The 16,324-nt window shown below is 39.4% G+C and overlaps 1 protein-coding gene across 5 annotated transcripts; it reads right to left on the reverse strand.

Annotated features, from left to right (window-relative positions):
- Positions 1–709: 709 nt before the first annotated feature.
- On the reverse strand, positions 710–16,034 carry SAMD8 (sterile alpha motif domain containing 8). Of its 5 annotated transcripts, none has more exons than XM_056494970.1 (7): positions 15,921–16,034; positions 14,610–14,762; positions 7,739–8,333; positions 5,864–5,959; positions 5,057–5,174; positions 4,244–4,394; positions 710–3,347 (listed from the first exon to the last, which is right to left on the reverse strand). In XM_056494970.1, exons 3-7 carry the CDS (start codon positions 8,302–8,304, stop codon positions 3,043–3,045), a joined length of 1,236 nt encoding a protein of 411 aa, XP_056350945.1. In that variant the 5' UTR covers positions 8,305–8,333; positions 14,610–14,762; positions 15,921–16,034; the 3' UTR covers positions 710–3,042. The 5 variants fall into 5 exon arrangements, with proteins under 5 accessions (XP_056350945.1, XP_056350943.1, XP_056350944.1 ...); XM_056494968.1 differs by having other exon boundaries at positions 7,739–8,336; XM_056494969.1 differs by lacking the exon at positions 15,921–16,034 and adding an exon at positions 15,279–15,363 and having other exon boundaries at positions 7,739–8,336.
- Between the last annotated feature and the right edge of the window lie 290 nt (positions 16,035–16,324).

The raw sequence follows: 16,324 nt of genomic DNA on the forward strand, positions 1-16,324 counted from the left end.
GCCAAAAAAGTGACCCTCCCCTTCTTTTGTATATATGGTTACTAATTTCAGACTTTGCTACTTGATTCATGTGTAGTACTACTTTGTAGTACTAATGTTGTAGAGACACTTGCACTTGCTGGCATTACACAGAAATTAATTCATTTTTCTGAATTCACATTATGTGGGCATTCACACAGACCACAGAAGGCAACTTAGCACAAAAGAGGTGCAACATTTTAAAGGAGAGCAATGATGGCATGTGAACATGAAGGAAGACATCCCTGAACATACTAAGCATTAAATCCAAGGCTCAGGGTGCTCTGCTACCTTTGCTTAAAGGTGCTTGTCAGCAATGGAAGCAGCAAAATGCTTTTAACACACTGACTCAAAAGGAGGTACAAAATGTTAAGCCTATCAGTTACCTGCAACTTTTTCCCAACTGATTAACAATCAAGCTTACATTCCCAACTTTACAGACTGACCTGTGCTCTCTTGCAAGCAAGATCACATTTTTCTATCAAATTCAAGCTTTCCTCTTGCATGTTCACAGATAGATAAAATGAACTTCCAAAACAGCAGAGGACAATTATCCTGACAATGTTTTAATCCACTCCAATGCTAACAAAACCAACCATTTTATATTACTTATCCTAAACTTAGATATCTAGCATCAGGGGAAACAGCAAAAAAGAACAAGCTTCTTTTAAAAAACAATTTTAGACAAGGCTGATTTAAAACACAGTTTACTTAACAGAATTTGAAAATTAAATTAGAACAAAGAATCCTTACATTTCAATGTATATGAACTTCACTACAAAAAATAAAAATATTTAAATGATAGCTTTACTTTATGTAAACATTGTTACACTAGGCTGTACTTGAAAATTCTCCTGCATGTCTAAGTTGTAAAATAGTATTTCAGTTTAGATGCAGTTATGCCAGTTACCATTCAAATAGTTATTTTCAGAATCAACAGCCTTGCAAATTTAATTGCATACCTCTCCACATAACTCAGATTACAATCCTATACATCCTGAGAACAGATGTTTCCTAAAGTTTAGAAAAACAGCATTCATAACTCTGTGCATTGCAAAGGCAAATATAAGTTAACAAGTAGAGCTCTTTTATTATAAAGTCTCAAAAGGAATGTTCAAATTGCCTTTCTGAAATCAGAAAGTTAAGAGCAGCAAATGGCAAGTATTTAAATCTTCTAGAATATTTTCTCCTTTTTTTTAAGTGTAAGGATACTCTCCCGATTTGGATGGCAAAAGCCATCATGCTATGGTAGATTGAATAATATAGTATTAAACCTGCTATTTTGCTAAAAAATTGGAATGTTACAAATATAAAAATCTCTGGAATAGTACATGTGCTCATTACAGTTGACAGAGATATCCAAGGTGCATAATTCTTCTGTGGACTAGGAGCTAAATTAAGTAACAAAATTAGTATACTACAAAGAGTGTAAGGTAGTCAAGTTAGTACACAATCAAGGTTTATAAAAGGAACACAATACAGCAAGGAGCAGCCCACAGTAGGTTACAAGCCTCCAAACACAAAACCTTGCAAATTCCAAATGGATTCATTTCCATGCACACACAAGTACATGGTGCCGTTAAGTCAGCTTGTACCAAGCTGGAAATGCTTTGTGTAACTTTCTAAAGCTGACTTACACTACCTTTGCACATCTGAAGTTGCAATAATCAAATTAAAAGGTCTATGATTTTGTACCTTGTACCTGTCAGTTTTCATATAGCACAAATCTAATTTCAAGGCTCTACAGACAACATTAGTATTGTCCCCTCACAATCCACTGCTTAAGAGATCACCAACCCTTGTATGACCCTGCTCATGCCTTATGGAACTTGGAGTGCTGGTTTAAGATTTTGGGGGATGTTTTGTTGTGGGTTGTGATTTGATTTTTTCAACAAGCAAAACTCAGCTGTTTATGGTATCTTTCAGTGTAGTAAATGAGCAACTTAAATTAAGAACTAGCCTCTTTTCATAGTTGTTAGAAAAACATATACTGTGTGTTTATATATATAACCAAATATACTGTGCATATATATATATATATCCAGAGATAGTCACCATAGTGTTGACACCAGAGTGTTAAAACATACATCAACATGAGCACTATTTCCAATACTCACTATTATTACTATTCCTGAAAGAGTTACTACATGCATTTTTCCCATCCATTTATAGGACAGTAAGATACACAAAGACACCTGTTCTGTTTTTCCAATGTAAAATAACTGCTCCTGAAAAGCATGCATGGCTTTGAGTATAAAGCAATTAAGACCACACCAAAGTTATTTTGTGGCTTTAAACTCACTAAAGCTAAGTTTACTTTCAGTGTATGTTCCACTTACTTGAACTCATTTAAACACAAAAGGGAAAACTTTCAAGTGCTAGAACAATCATACAACTGATGGACTAGACTAAATAAGTTCTTTTAAAAAAAATATCATTACTGCACAGCCACAAGGCAGACTTTCATTTTTGGCAACCTGTATGCAGACCATTTATACTGTCAAGACTTATAATTTAACAGTTAAGAGACCCTCTCAGCAAGGAACTATACTGCTTCCTTCATTATGACACAGACCTCCTCAATCTTTAAATATACGCAGTTTGTTTTGAAAATTTCACTTATGACTGCTTTCAAAGAAAGGCTTCATAAAGTTCCAATTTTCTGTCAGTATATGTAAAGGCTGGCACTCAGGTAACAAAGATTATCTGGACCTGTAAAGGGTGTGTTATATTCCATACATATTGGAGGTTAATACTCCATAAGCATTCACACAGAGCCTTACTAAGGGTAACAGTATTCTGGTTTATACTCATGCTTCACTTTACCCATCCCTGCATTGTTTTCTATTTCCACAAGGAGAAAAAAACCACATCCCTGTAAAGTATGGAAACCCCATTTTATAGCTAAGAATCCAATAAACAAGGCAAGGAGGAGATCATGGAGTGAAAAATGTTACTTGACTTCCCCCTTGTAGGATCTTAGTCATAATGCTTCATAAAAATCTGAACTGACACACACAGTCTTCAACCAATTAATCTTTTTAGAATAGCAGGTTTTGAAAAGGGCCAGCAATACTCATTGGGAACAGTACCATTAACATTGCATTCAAAAAAAGAAAACATTGGAAACCATATCCTTGCCCTCCTACTCTGTTGATATGCTCTGGTATTAGCCAATGTATGGTAATACAAAAAGAGTCTTGTAGTGATGTAAAAGGCAATGAAGACATCTATAGAATAATGTTCATGTGCAGCCAAAATGAAGAAGATCCCAAAGAGATTCAGGACCCAGGACAAGGTGTGCAAGAAGTTCCAGCTCCTTGGCGTGTCTAGGAGAAAACAGAAAGTGATTAACCTTGACTGTCTCAAAATGTACGCCTAGACATTCCAAGTTTTTATACAGATTTTTAATCCAAAAATGAGACGAAGTGTCTCTCTTCATTCAGAAATATTGTATACAGGTCCAATAAATCCAACAAAAGCAACCGCATAAGTTACTTATGTCTGTCAGTTCATGACTTAATTTACAAATGCATTTCTGGATTAACAAGAGCATCCTTAAATGGTTTAGCACCCTGTAAAGCACAATTCTTTGTTCAACCAACTTCTTTTAATGAAAATCATGTCTTTTTTATGTTATAAGGAGGAAGATGCAATGAAAGTTACATTACTGTAATTGCAGTCACTACATCATAATTGAACTCAAACTAATAACTTTGCTTGCTGTAACATATCAAATCACTGTTGGTGTTTACAAAAGGGTACTCCTGTTTCATATATTCTCACTCCTTACAGGGTTTGGTGTTTGGCTTTATGGATTATACTAAACATACGGAAACCTTGCCAGGTATTTTGGCTGACAGGAGTCAGCGGCAGACACCCAGGGAAGGGAACAGCAACAGACAATCCTAAGTATCTTCCCAAGTATTCTCCCAGTAGCAAGCAGAAAGCCTTTCTAATTTCTTGCATGTTCATTGAAAAGCACCTTATTCATCCTCCCATTCAAGGAGGTGGTGCTCCTTTCCTCACTGTGCCTTGACTGTCACAAACCTGAGAAAGAGCACAGCAATCTGAATTTGTATTTGTTTGCTTAAATGTTACAATGAACTTTCTGAGAAGGTCAAGGAGCAGATATTCTTAATACTTAAGGACATTCAAATGTTTGCACTCTCACACCTCTGTACATACTCTTAAGGACATTTGAGTATTGACACTCTGTACTCACATTCTGTGACAAAGAAGTTGAGCATGGTCAGGACGACGGTGTGACCACTGAACATATAATCTCCACATGTATGTACTCCAGTCAGAGTCATTCCAAAGCCACTCCATATTGCAAATGCCCGCTGGAGTTTTGCCCAAACATTGCCATACAACTGAAAAACAGTGATTTTCACATTTACTAAGTCCCGACCCCACTGCCCAAACAGTATGTCCCTAAAGTTAGCTGTATTGCACTATGTTTAATACCATTTATCATGTTGTGTCTTTTATTAAAATGCAGGTTAGCACATCACTGGATTTCACTTTGGCAATGAGTCACATTAGTAACGACAATTACTTATTGTATTCATCATACCTCTTATGAATACTGGAATTTAGAGCAAGTATTTTGTTCCAAGTTATTTAGTCACAGAGCCTGCCACCTTTCCTTAAGTCTCCCAAATGTGTCATTATCAAGCTTTCTATTTGTTCAGCTCAAACCTCTCCTAACTAGAAGTTAGGATGAAACCATAAAATCCTATGTTCTAAGGAATATCCCTTATGAGAAGAGGTGAAATAATAATAGTTTGTTGGGTTTTTTTTCAAAACCATGCAACCAACAAGACAAAGAAGCGATTAGTTCCCTTTCACTCTTTCTTCATGAAAGTTTAAGTGCACACCTCTTTGACTTACTCTCTCTGTAGAGAGTGTAAGAACATCATGTTCTTAAAAAACACACATCTAACACTATGGTGGCAACAATCGTAATCACGTCTGAAGTATTTTTTTACAAAAGTAAACAGGAAAAATAATTTAAAGCGTTTGAAGTTTTTACCTTTCCAGTACACTGCAAGTGCTGTCCTGGCACAGAGAGTGAGGTAACAAACATTGTAATGCAACGTAGTAGAAATACTGTCCCCATGAGGCTGCACAGCCTGCGCAGGAGTATAGATCTGGGAAAAGTACACAGGAAGTGAGATCAGGGAAGTTATGATAAAAACATTTCACCTCGCCCCAACTTAATCCCATTATGTCCTGTCATCATCACTGCAAGTTTCACAACAATGGTTTTTTTTTAAATTAAGTAGTACTGTAAAAATACGGTTCCACATGACAGCGTGAGAGGCAGTAAGCTTACTGTTACCAAAAGGTACAGCTCCACCTCTGCAGCTACTCTTGTGCTAGCTTTGGCACTCATACCTTCTGCTGGCAAACTGATAAAAATCAATGACCCAGTGAAAATGTAACTTAAAATACACATGCACACAGAGCATTTTCTATCCCTCTGGGAAAGCAAACTGCCAGGCTGGCTCAGACATCCTGTGGTAATTCATTCTTGTAGCACTTTCTTATATACAATACTGTTATTGCACGAGTGTATATACTGACAACTCTCTGAAAACCTGTGTTCTGAAGGAAATTACTTATAAATATGGTAGAAAAGTAAAATCAGATTACTCCTTTGAAAGATTCACAAACCATCATTCCTGATTAAATCCTCCTTAAGCCATTTTAACAGAGACATACTAGGAGTTGATAAGAGTCTTACAGAATGGAAATTCAGAAACAACCATCATAAATTCTTGTTACGGTCTTTTCTCTGCATCAAAGTACCAGTTAATTTGGATTTTATAAAATCTACCTGTGTTTGTGAAGCAGAAGAACCACGAGCCAAATATAGCAAAGAATTACACCACATACTTCAGTCATAGCAAAAGCCCATGGTATCCTAGGGACGCTAAAAAAAAAGGAAAAAGAAAGAAAGTTAATACAAAGGCCTAATTTTTTTCCTAGTCTCAATATTGAAAAGAAGGGCATGTGAGGTTCTAACCTCAAAATTAATTTGCATTCATCTGACAATAGTATAAACTACAGCCAAAAATACTTTTGTTGGACAGAATGAAAAAGAATTTGAAATATATTGAGTTATGTCATCTTCTTCCTAATAATGTGCTTTCAGTTAGCACAGAATTCACTAAGTCAGGGAAATCTCTAGTATGCTCTCTTGATTTACACATTATTTACTAACAGGATGTGTTTCTCTACTGTTGTTTCACAACAACCTTTTCATTCTGACAAAAACTTGCATCATGTCAATTATGCTTGCAAGAATGACATGTCAACGCAGTAAATTAAATACTACAAGGTCAAAAACCTTAAACACTTGTTATGAAGCAGAACTGCACAGAAAAGTATCAGGGAAAAGTTTTCAAAACTTCAGTGGTAATCACCACATGAAAATCTTTCAACCTTCCCTGTCAAAAGATCTAAGACCTTCTTGCACACATGAGGCACCAGCAACCACTTCCACTCCTCAGTCACCAAAACACAGATCAACAGATTTCAAAAGAGGCTGCTCCTCATAGTTTTTGTGTTCCCCCAATACAAAGGGGTAGCAAATCGGTGCTCAAACACGAGGTTTGTAGTAATCCCCTCTCATTGTTTCGTGAGCTGCTGCTTTCTGGCCTCTCTCATCCTCCTGTGCACTGAATACCATGGTAGCACCCTGGGAACAAAATCCAGTAATGCCACAGCTCCTGTTCTCTCTCCCCTCTTCCACTCTGATGGATGTGGTCTGTCCTTGATGAGTTATATATTAATTTATGGGGGATTCTGAACACTTACTCAAAAGATTACAGTCTTACTGACTTCTTGAAAGCCATTAATGAAAAATGGAAATTATTGGCAGGAACAGGAAGATCACAAAGGCTGAACTTTTTAACAGTTTAGCTCATCTTTTAAAACTCTCTAGGCAGTTAAGTTCTCCATGGTGCAAGTGCACTTTCTCAAAGGGAACATTTATCCTCTACTAAACCTGTTGTCAATGACTAGAATTTGACCTTTGCCATTGTGTCTCTTGTTTGCCTGAAGTGAAGTACTTTCTTTAAAAAATGAACAGGTACTGCATAAGTCACAACAGTGGTTTAATTCCCTGTTAAAAGAGATGTTAGTCTTTTCATTCTACTTTAGAGTTTCTCTAGACCATCTTCAGCAAGCTGACAGTGGGAAGACAATAAAAATACAGTACCAATGCTGTTCCCTTTCAATTTCCTTGGTCATTTCACAGACCAAAATATTCCTTCATCCAAAGTCTTTTTTATATCAAGACATGTTAAGCTTCACAGCAGGAACTGGATTTCAGAAAATGCATATGGCTGCATATCTATGCCAGCTGACCATCATGCTTTTTACTAGAATATGAGGATGGAAAAAGTAATTACTGTGTTGTAATAAGTTAAGGATGTAAAACTAAATACAACTAGGTAGAACAACAGTTCAATCTATTTTCCCCTAAAACTAAATCTCTGAATCTAAGTGATCTGCATTTCCATCTTAGCAGAAGGATTTACTAGACTTTTATTACTATTTTGCAGGGGCATCTTCTAGAGCACATGAAACTTCCTTCTAAAATATATGAAACCATCTTCTACAACACAGTAAACTTTGAAAACAGAGAAAAGACAGCCTATATTTTAGCCATCACATTACTATTTTGTTTAGAAAGAAAATTTCTTACCTATCTAGAAATATGTCTGGCAGAGGTGGATATGTTTGCATGTCAGGTACTCGCTCGTGTACTATCACCATAACAAATGACGTAAAGCCAAACACTATGAAGACATACACACAACTTAAAACTGTCTTCCAGTACTCTGGGTCCAGTCTGCGTGCGGCATGTTTGTGTTTTCCATTTGTATATTGATACTGATCACCATTCAAGTCAGTAATTGGTCCATCATAGTCCCGAGGCACATCACCATTACAAAACCAATCTGCCCCCTGTAGTGCACCAACAGTGCCAGCATGACCATCACTGGTGAAACCCAGCTCTTCCAGGACATCGATGTGCTGCTTCTGCAGTTTGCGTATGGACAACATCAGCCTCTTGATATCCCCCAAGATTTTGATTTCCAGAGGAGGGGATCGCAAGTCATACTCAGTAAGTGTCAGCAGGGTAATTCCATCCAGCCTGTGCCTGTTGCACAAAAGATCCACGTATTCACAGAAGCCTTCTTCCTTCAGCCACCTGGCCACGTTCTTGGTAGTCCAACGGCGAATGCAGAGCTGGTTGCTGCCTGCCATCCTGCCCTGTATCCGCCAATGGCACTGACCTGCTGCACAGCCAAGAGACAACACAGTGCTTAACACAGAGTGCTGAAATGACACTGTCTGCTCTGCAGTTTTAGATGCTTAATTAGCCCAACACATTTTACATAAGAGATAGCTAAAAAACAGACCTAATTTCTAAGGTAAGTAATATAATTTTTTTTTAATTCAAGAAAAACTAAATTAAGATTATCTCATTTCCTCCTAAATAGAAATCTTAAGTTTCCTAGTAGAATATTTCCTAGATGTATCCAGTATACTGTTCTAATTTTGCTATAAATAAATAAATAAATAAATAAATCCTACTTTGTTTATTACATTAGGCAATGAAAATCAAATACTACCAGCTTAATCATTAGACTTTTCCACAGTGTGCAGTTCATCAACTACGCCAGAAAGTACAGCCAGCAAATACACAAAACTGAATTAAAGCTGAAACAATACATCCCACTGTTTTAAAATACATACTGAAGCTTTGATTACATGACATTCCCCCACTCCTTCCAAGTAAACCCAAGTCTAGATATCTGCAACAGTATTGAGCTGAAGTACCCTAGTTGTATGTTGATGGTACAACCATCCTATCTTTGTTTGGTCTCAGTAATTAAGACAGATATTACTGAATTGTGAATCCTTTAAAATACTCAGCTTTCAAAAATAACATTCCTAGAAATTAAGCATTGGCTTAAGCTTCAAACCCTTTTTAAAATTGATGTGGTAGTAGATAACATAGTAACACACCGAAACCAGAAGAGATGTATTCTCTCCATACAGATTTCTCAATAATTGTGTTCCTGACTCTAGAATAGTGCTTGAAGGAAGGAGAGACAGCTCAGCAACATTTTAGTCACATGGTGGTGACAAGTCACCAGAACAACCACCAGGGAAAAAGTTAACCACAGGACATTATGTGGAACACATTATAAAACTTTGAAAGGCTACCAGTGAAGTTAAAGTACTAAAACGTTTATGCAATATTGAAGACCCACAGCAGTAGAGAATGGATTTGTGCATAATTTATATTTGGTGGCTCATGTACAGCTGCCATCTGAGAAAGAGCTACCATTTCACAGATCTTTTGTACTCGAAAAAACAGTCTAACTGAAATACTTCAATCATGTCAACCAAATCTCAGAAAATACAAGGCAGTACAACATACTACTGCCACATACATCATTCAAGGCTTTTAGAATGAAAGCAATGAAACAGTGTATTTAATCTATTATTTAGCTTCTGTCTATAGTAAACTGGTACTCAAACTCATGATGAATATTCAGCACAGTTCTGCATCTTTTTCAGGGCACAGCTCTTCCAAAACCAGAACCTCTTTCCTTCTCACTTATTTTTTTAAGGAGGTACAGTACCTATGGTGCTCTTAATATAATTATTGGATGCAACTTTTCCAGCTTTCATCTAATAGAACCACGAACTATTTTATACTATATCAGAGAAGATTCAATTTGTCAAATGAGATCTCTCAGCAGTGCAGAAGAAATATTTTAGAAGAAAAATGAGCACACAAATCACACTTACCTTTCTAAAATAATTAAGGGCATGATACTTCTGAGGATATTCTCAGGAGTTGATGGTATATTAACAACATGTACTTAATTCATTGCTAAAATTTCTCAATACCTCATATACAGTCAATAAGCATATAAGCTTTAATACCTTGATTTAAATAGTTGCCCAAAAAAAACCCCACTAGAATATCTGCATATGCTTCCTTCTCCATACAGAAAGGTATTTTCTCATTGTTATGGTACCTTACTATTTTTGAATATGTAGCTCAAAAATAACTGTAATAACTATTTTGGTCACAGCTAGTAAAATAAATTATGACATTTAATTTTCAACTAATCATCGGTTAATTGACCTTTTTATTACTACATATTTTTACTTTACTCCAAGGTTGCTGTTTAATCCCTGGTGGCAATAAGACTCATCTAGTCACTCGCTCACTCACTCCCACTCACTGCTCCCAGCCCACTCTCCCTGCAGTGGGATGGAGGTGGAAACTCTAAAAAGTTTCCTAAGGGATCAAGATAGGAACACTTTAATAATGGTAATAATGTAAAATACAGTAATAACAACAGTGGAAATAACAAAAAGAGAGAAGAACAACACCCAAGAAAGACAAGTGATGCACATTGCAACTGCTCAGCACCTGCTGACCTCTGTCCAGCCAGTTCCCCAGCAGTGGTCAGCCCCTTCTGGCCAATCTCCCCCCTTCATTTATATACCAAGCAGGGCATTCCATGGTATGGAATATTCCTTTGGCCAGGCTCAGGTCAGCTGTCCTGGCTGGGTCTCTACCAGCTTCTTCTTCCCCTCCTCACTGGCAGAGCAAGGGAAACCAAAAACTCCTTGACTTAGGGTGAGCACCACTGAGCAACAACTAAAACATGAGTGTATCAACACTGTTCTTATACTAAATCCAAAACAACCAGGAAAAATAAAAAAACTTGAGCTGCTTATCTGAACTTCCAGCTTTCTTTATTCAGAAGTACAGATTAAATACTGGAAAAAAAAGTTGTTAATCACAGTGAGTTTTATAACATAGCAACATCATTAAAACATCACAAGTTTTCTAAAAGCAGTGAATGTAAACTCACCACCACAAATATACTCAACTTACTGATATTGTCTTCTAGCCAAAGCAACTTCTGAGGACAAAGGCAGGAAAGTGTCCCTACCCTAAGAGAATTCTATTCATTTGTCACAAGTCAAGTAGCCTAACAGAAGGCTAGTCTTCCTTCATCTGGCATTGCCGGAATAAAAATCAACCCTTACCAAATGTGCAACAAAAGTAACCTTATAAGACTGAATGAGCACACCCATCAAAGGTCACTATGGGCTGGACCTGGGAGAAAGTCTACATTAACCTCAAGATGCAACTGATAGGACCTGCTCTCTTTAAAATGCTGTCAACAACAAAACACTTAACCAACTGGAAAAGACAAAACAAGACCACAAAACACAAATTTAAAACACTACATCCCAACAGCAACAGTTAAACTCATTTTTTAATGACAAAGCAGCTTCTTAAACCCTGAAACTGCCTTCCCTTTCAGACTACTCAATTGGTGACATTTGTGGTTTAAAAGATAAAAGGCACTTTCCCTAATAATTGTAATACCTGGAATACAGTACAGGTCCCTGTGTGCAACTGCTCCTGCTCATTTTTGAAGCTGAAGAATGCTGCATAACTTTCACATCACCAGGCTGCTATGTAAGAACAACCCAGCAGAGGCCAAGTCCCCTAGATAACTGCACCTGTCTTCTGAAAGGAAACAGCTCTGGTAAATACTTTGCCTTCCATATTACTACTTTTATCACTGAAACCAAATAATGGGTAACATTATTTATTGATGAATAACACACATGAGTAATACAAAGCAAGCACAGACTTAAGCGTCAGAGGGCAAAATATACTTTTCACCTGGCATCAGCAATGTCTGTAGCTAGTTAGTTGGTTATTTTCCTGGTACTGTGACTTAATACTTAGCAAGCTTGTCAATAGTATCTATTGTGTCCCATTTTCTTGCACCAGCCTGTCAATTAACAGCATGAACACAAATGCATATGTACTGCATATGTATAAGCACTTACTTTTTAAAAAGAAAAACATTACTTCATGAGCCATAAACATCCCTACAATTTGGCTGTGGTATTAAGAAATAAGATGCCTCTGAGAGGCTGAGTATACCCTATCTGACAGTAAAATTTCCTAGATGTATATATAGGGAAAATTAAGCTCCCTCAACATGATTGTCCATGATTCTATCGCTGCCAGTCAACCACTAATTCCCTCCCTAACTTTTCTAGATTGCAGACTTTGAGACTGTATACTGAGGTAAGTAGTGGGAAGTTGAATCTGCTTATCACTACTCTAGTCAGGGAAAAGTAACATCAATATCACAGTAACATTGAGCTGCAAACTTGATTAGAGCAGAGTCATAGATGAAGGTTAAACAATCTAGTTAGATCTGCAGCAATTAGCAGAATGCTGACTGGTTTTGTTTATTCCAGACACACATGCAAAATCTCTGCTAGCACATTATTGCTTTACCACCTGTCCTCAGGTACCTGGGAGAGCCTTGCCGCTTAATTATTTCCCCCGGATTCAATTCCCACCATCCTTGAGAGGAATTTTAGGAAGGATGCTGAAGAACGATCAGATCTCAAGTGATTAAACCTACATTTCTGTGTGAAGGTTTCAGGCTGCAGTTTGAATACAGGCCATTCCAACTCAGCCCCCCCTTTGCTGGGTCTGTTGGCTTAGAAGCATGTCCCACATCTCAGGGGAGAGGCTGTTCCCTGCAAAGGCTGCCACTTCACCCATGAGGACAAGGCCCATGTTGGTGGCCTTGGTTCCCCAGCACAAAAAAGCTACACAAAAACATGTACTGAGCCAGCCTGCAATAATAAGGCTACTGTCACACACCAACTTAGCAATGCTGTGCTGGAAAAAGAACACACAGCACTGCCTTGTTATGCAGCACAAGGCTCAGCTACTCTGCTGACTCTGACTTACATGAGAAGCTTGTCACCTGTTCTTCCTGGAAACTCTAAATTCTTCAGTGCTTATTTAAAGCAAATAGCTCCAAAGATTTCACTGCCATATAACACACAGTGACTTAGTCCTTACCTTCTAAATGCCACTAGATACTTATAATATGGTAGCAATCTTGCAAGCAGGACAAAAAGAACATATGCAAAAACAATACATGATTTTTCTAGAGTATTTAAATACAATGGCTACCATACTGCATATAAAATTGATCAAACAAAGCACAATGCCTACCATGAGACAAAAAACAGTATTTTCCTGAAGCAAGACTACAGTAATTTCAAATTTATAAATATTGCAGAAAAACTTGCATTGAGTTCTAATTAGGGACTTTGGTATCATAAGTGAGATGATCAGCAGTAGCTTAACTGTATTCAAAGGTCTTAGTGCTATGCATGAAGGTAAGATAAGAAATCTCTAGTAACACTAGTAACACTAGTAACACTAGTTTAGTCTTAGGTTTTATGCCATCAAGGAAGATGAGATTTTTGAGAATTACTTATTGAAGTGCAGCTTGTGGATCAAATATTAGCTCTATATTCTCAGCAGAATCCTTCTGTCGAGATACCTCCATGCAAGACTGACAGCAGCTACTACAGAAAGTCCTGAAAGTTAAACATGTTTGTCTTAAGAACCACCAATTACAGTAACATATTGCATCAAAATGAACAGAATACATACTGCTCCCTGACTCTTCCACCTCATTAAGTCAAACAGGTTGTACTACACTCAAGTGAACACTAAAAGCAGTTCAACTCCTAATCTACTAACTGGCTAACAAAACAAATTTTTATCCCGCTGCCATAATTCAAGGCACACACAAGTGATTTTTAAACAACTGATCAAGTACTCCACCACTTAGGATGCCAATCTACAGTATTTCGTTACTATTTGACTAAGTTCTTGAACACTTTACATGCTAAATATCACATGTTGAGTATTTTTCTTCTGGTTTCAAGTAGTGTATCCCTCCTGTAACAGAATGTTGGCTGCTCTTTATCCCTATGCAACCGAGGAGTAACAACTCAAGTTTCTTCCCTTTTCTTCCCACACCCTCATCTTACAATGGAAATAGGGGAAGACATGAACCAACTCTCCATCCAAATGAATACCAGAACAATATCTGAAGTGAAACTGGTTTTCATCTTACTCTCCACAACCATTTACAATCTGATCTTTCTGGTCTAGTGAAAATCTAATAGCCTTCCTCATTTTAGATGCATTAAATAAAGAAAGAAATAAAAAACTTTTAAAAGGATGTGATTATCAAACAAACATACACAATGTAATATGGTTAGCGGATTTCAACCAGCTAAGTGGACGGCAAAAGCAAGCTCTGTACAAAGGAAAACAATACTACAGAACCCAAAAGATTACAATTCCCAGGCCAACCTGTAATTTAATAGTATCCTACTAAAATACAGCCCCAAGCAGCCAGCAAAAACAGTATAGTTTAAAATTTAAAAATAATTTTAAAATAGTTATAATTTAAAATAATTTAAAGATAATTTAAAATTCTTGTGCTTTACAAATCTACAGAACTTTTCCTTCACATCTAACTAGTACTTACACCAGAAAAACTTAAAACTTCCCAAAATTCCTTTCACTTGGTATAAAAATCACTTCACACTAATCCTACAGGCTAGTTCCACCTTTCTTCTACATTACAGAAAGCAAAAGGAAGAAAAAGACACGTGCATTTCCTTACCTCTGATATCCAGCAAGAGGCACCCCCTACCAAACAGGAGGGGCACTTAAATGCCAGGAAATGTCTTCTGAGCTCTTGCCACTCCAGAGCACAGCATGACCAGCTGCTCTGTGGAGGTGGCACAGACACCGTGTCCAGCTGCACGAGGGAGCTCTGTGGAGACAGAGCAGACTTTAGCCAAGTGGAATCCACCATCAAGTCATCTTACAACACAGAATGAGTGTTGCACATAGAAAACTTTTATAAAATTAATTTTACAAACTGAAGCCTCAAATACAAAACCATGAGACCACTTCAACTTACTACAAACATAAACACTACCTCTCATTTGCCTCTTCCATTAACTGGAAAAATCTAGTGTTGGAGTTTTTTAAATAGCAATCAGCAATGACTAAGTGAATGGTCCGAGGCCACATAATGTTTCAGTACTATAGATTTAAGAGACTGAGTGGGTAACAGCTCCAGTAGTTTAACTTCCTTACACTCAGGCCCTAAACTTGCACAAACACTCTCCCCCACAGGCAGATCCAACTATTTAACCCCAAAACTCGAAGAGCACACATGCAAACCAGTAACAGCACTGTTCCATGTTGCCTTGTTAATAATCAAGTCCTACACACTCAACAGCCTTTTTATTCAAAACTGAACACTCCGTCCTCAGAAAAATACCTATTTTATTGACAGAAGTAATAAGAATATCTATCAGGACCGGATAGAACCGTTTGGTTATCTGCCTGCAAGACTGACACAGAGCATCCTTCGCAGGAGCGGTCAGGTTGCTGCGGGGGCTGAGGCGGGGATCGGACACCCAGACCCCCTCCGCCCCGGGCCCACAGCCCCGCAGGCCCGACCCCCGAGCCAGCCCCGTCCCGCTCGGTGCCCGTCCCACGCCGTCACACGGCTCTCCCAGCGAGGCTGACAAAGTCCAGCCGACAGCGGCACGGCCGGGCACAAGGGCCGAGCCCTCAGCCCGAGCGCGCAGCCGGTGCTGCCGGGCCGGGCGCTCCGCTCGGCAGAGATGCGCCGGGCCGGGCCGGGCGGGCCCGGGAATTACGGCGGAGCGGATCTCAGCGCGGACACACAGCACAGCAGGCTCGCCTTTCCCCGGCAGGCGAGGCTGTGCTCCTCCGGCACAGCCCCTGCGGCGGGGCAGCCCCTTCCCCGGAGACCGCCCGCACCATGGGCGCTCACGCCTACGGGGCAGCGACGCGGACCCGGCGGGCTCCCACCTGCGGGAAGGAAGGGTCCCCGGCAAGGAAGGGTCCCCAGGAAGGGTCCCCGGGAAGGGCCCCGCAGCCCGCCCCGCCTCACCTGGCGCCGAGCGGCGGTGCCGCCACGCCGGCTCCTCCGCGCCCTCCGTCCGCCGCTGCCCGTGCCTCTCCTCGGCGGCGGCGGCGGCCACCGCCACCCCCCATGCCCCGTCCGGAAGCGGCGGCGGCAGCGCCGGCGGAAGGGGCGGGACGGGAGCGGGCGCGGGAGCGGGAGCGCGGCCCCCGCAGGAGGGGCTGCGAGCCGGGCGGGGGGCTTGGAATCGGGGCCTAAGGAGATGTTCCCGTCCTCCGGCTCAAAGCAATAGGACAAAATAACACTCATACTGTCAGGCCTCGTATCAGGCAGTCATCACAAAAGATTTCAGTTGCACCATTGTTCTTCACTGATGTCTGTTATAAAAACTGTAAAACTGGCTGTCAGCGCTCGGCTGATAGCACTCAGTC

The sequence above is a fragment of the Oenanthe melanoleuca genome, chromosome 6 (genome assembly GCF_029582105.1).
Source record: "Oenanthe melanoleuca isolate GR-GAL-2019-014 chromosome 6, OMel1.0, whole genome shotgun sequence".
Taxonomy (NCBI): domain Eukaryota; kingdom Metazoa; phylum Chordata; class Aves; order Passeriformes; family Muscicapidae; genus Oenanthe; species Oenanthe melanoleuca.

Coding starts and splice junctions, on each gene's coding strand:
- SAMD8 (XM_056494970.1), bottom strand. CDS start 8,304: ATGGCAGGCAGCAACCAGCTCTGCATTCGCCGTTGGACTACCAAGAAC. Junction 5,175..5,863: donor CTTCTGCTTCACAAACACAG/GTAGATTTTATA, acceptor TACTTTTCCCAG/ATCTATACTCCTGCGCAGGC. Junction 3,348..4,243: donor CAACTTCTTTGTCACAGAAT/GTGAGTACAGAG, acceptor GTTTTCTCCTAG/ACACGCCAAGGAGCTGGAAC.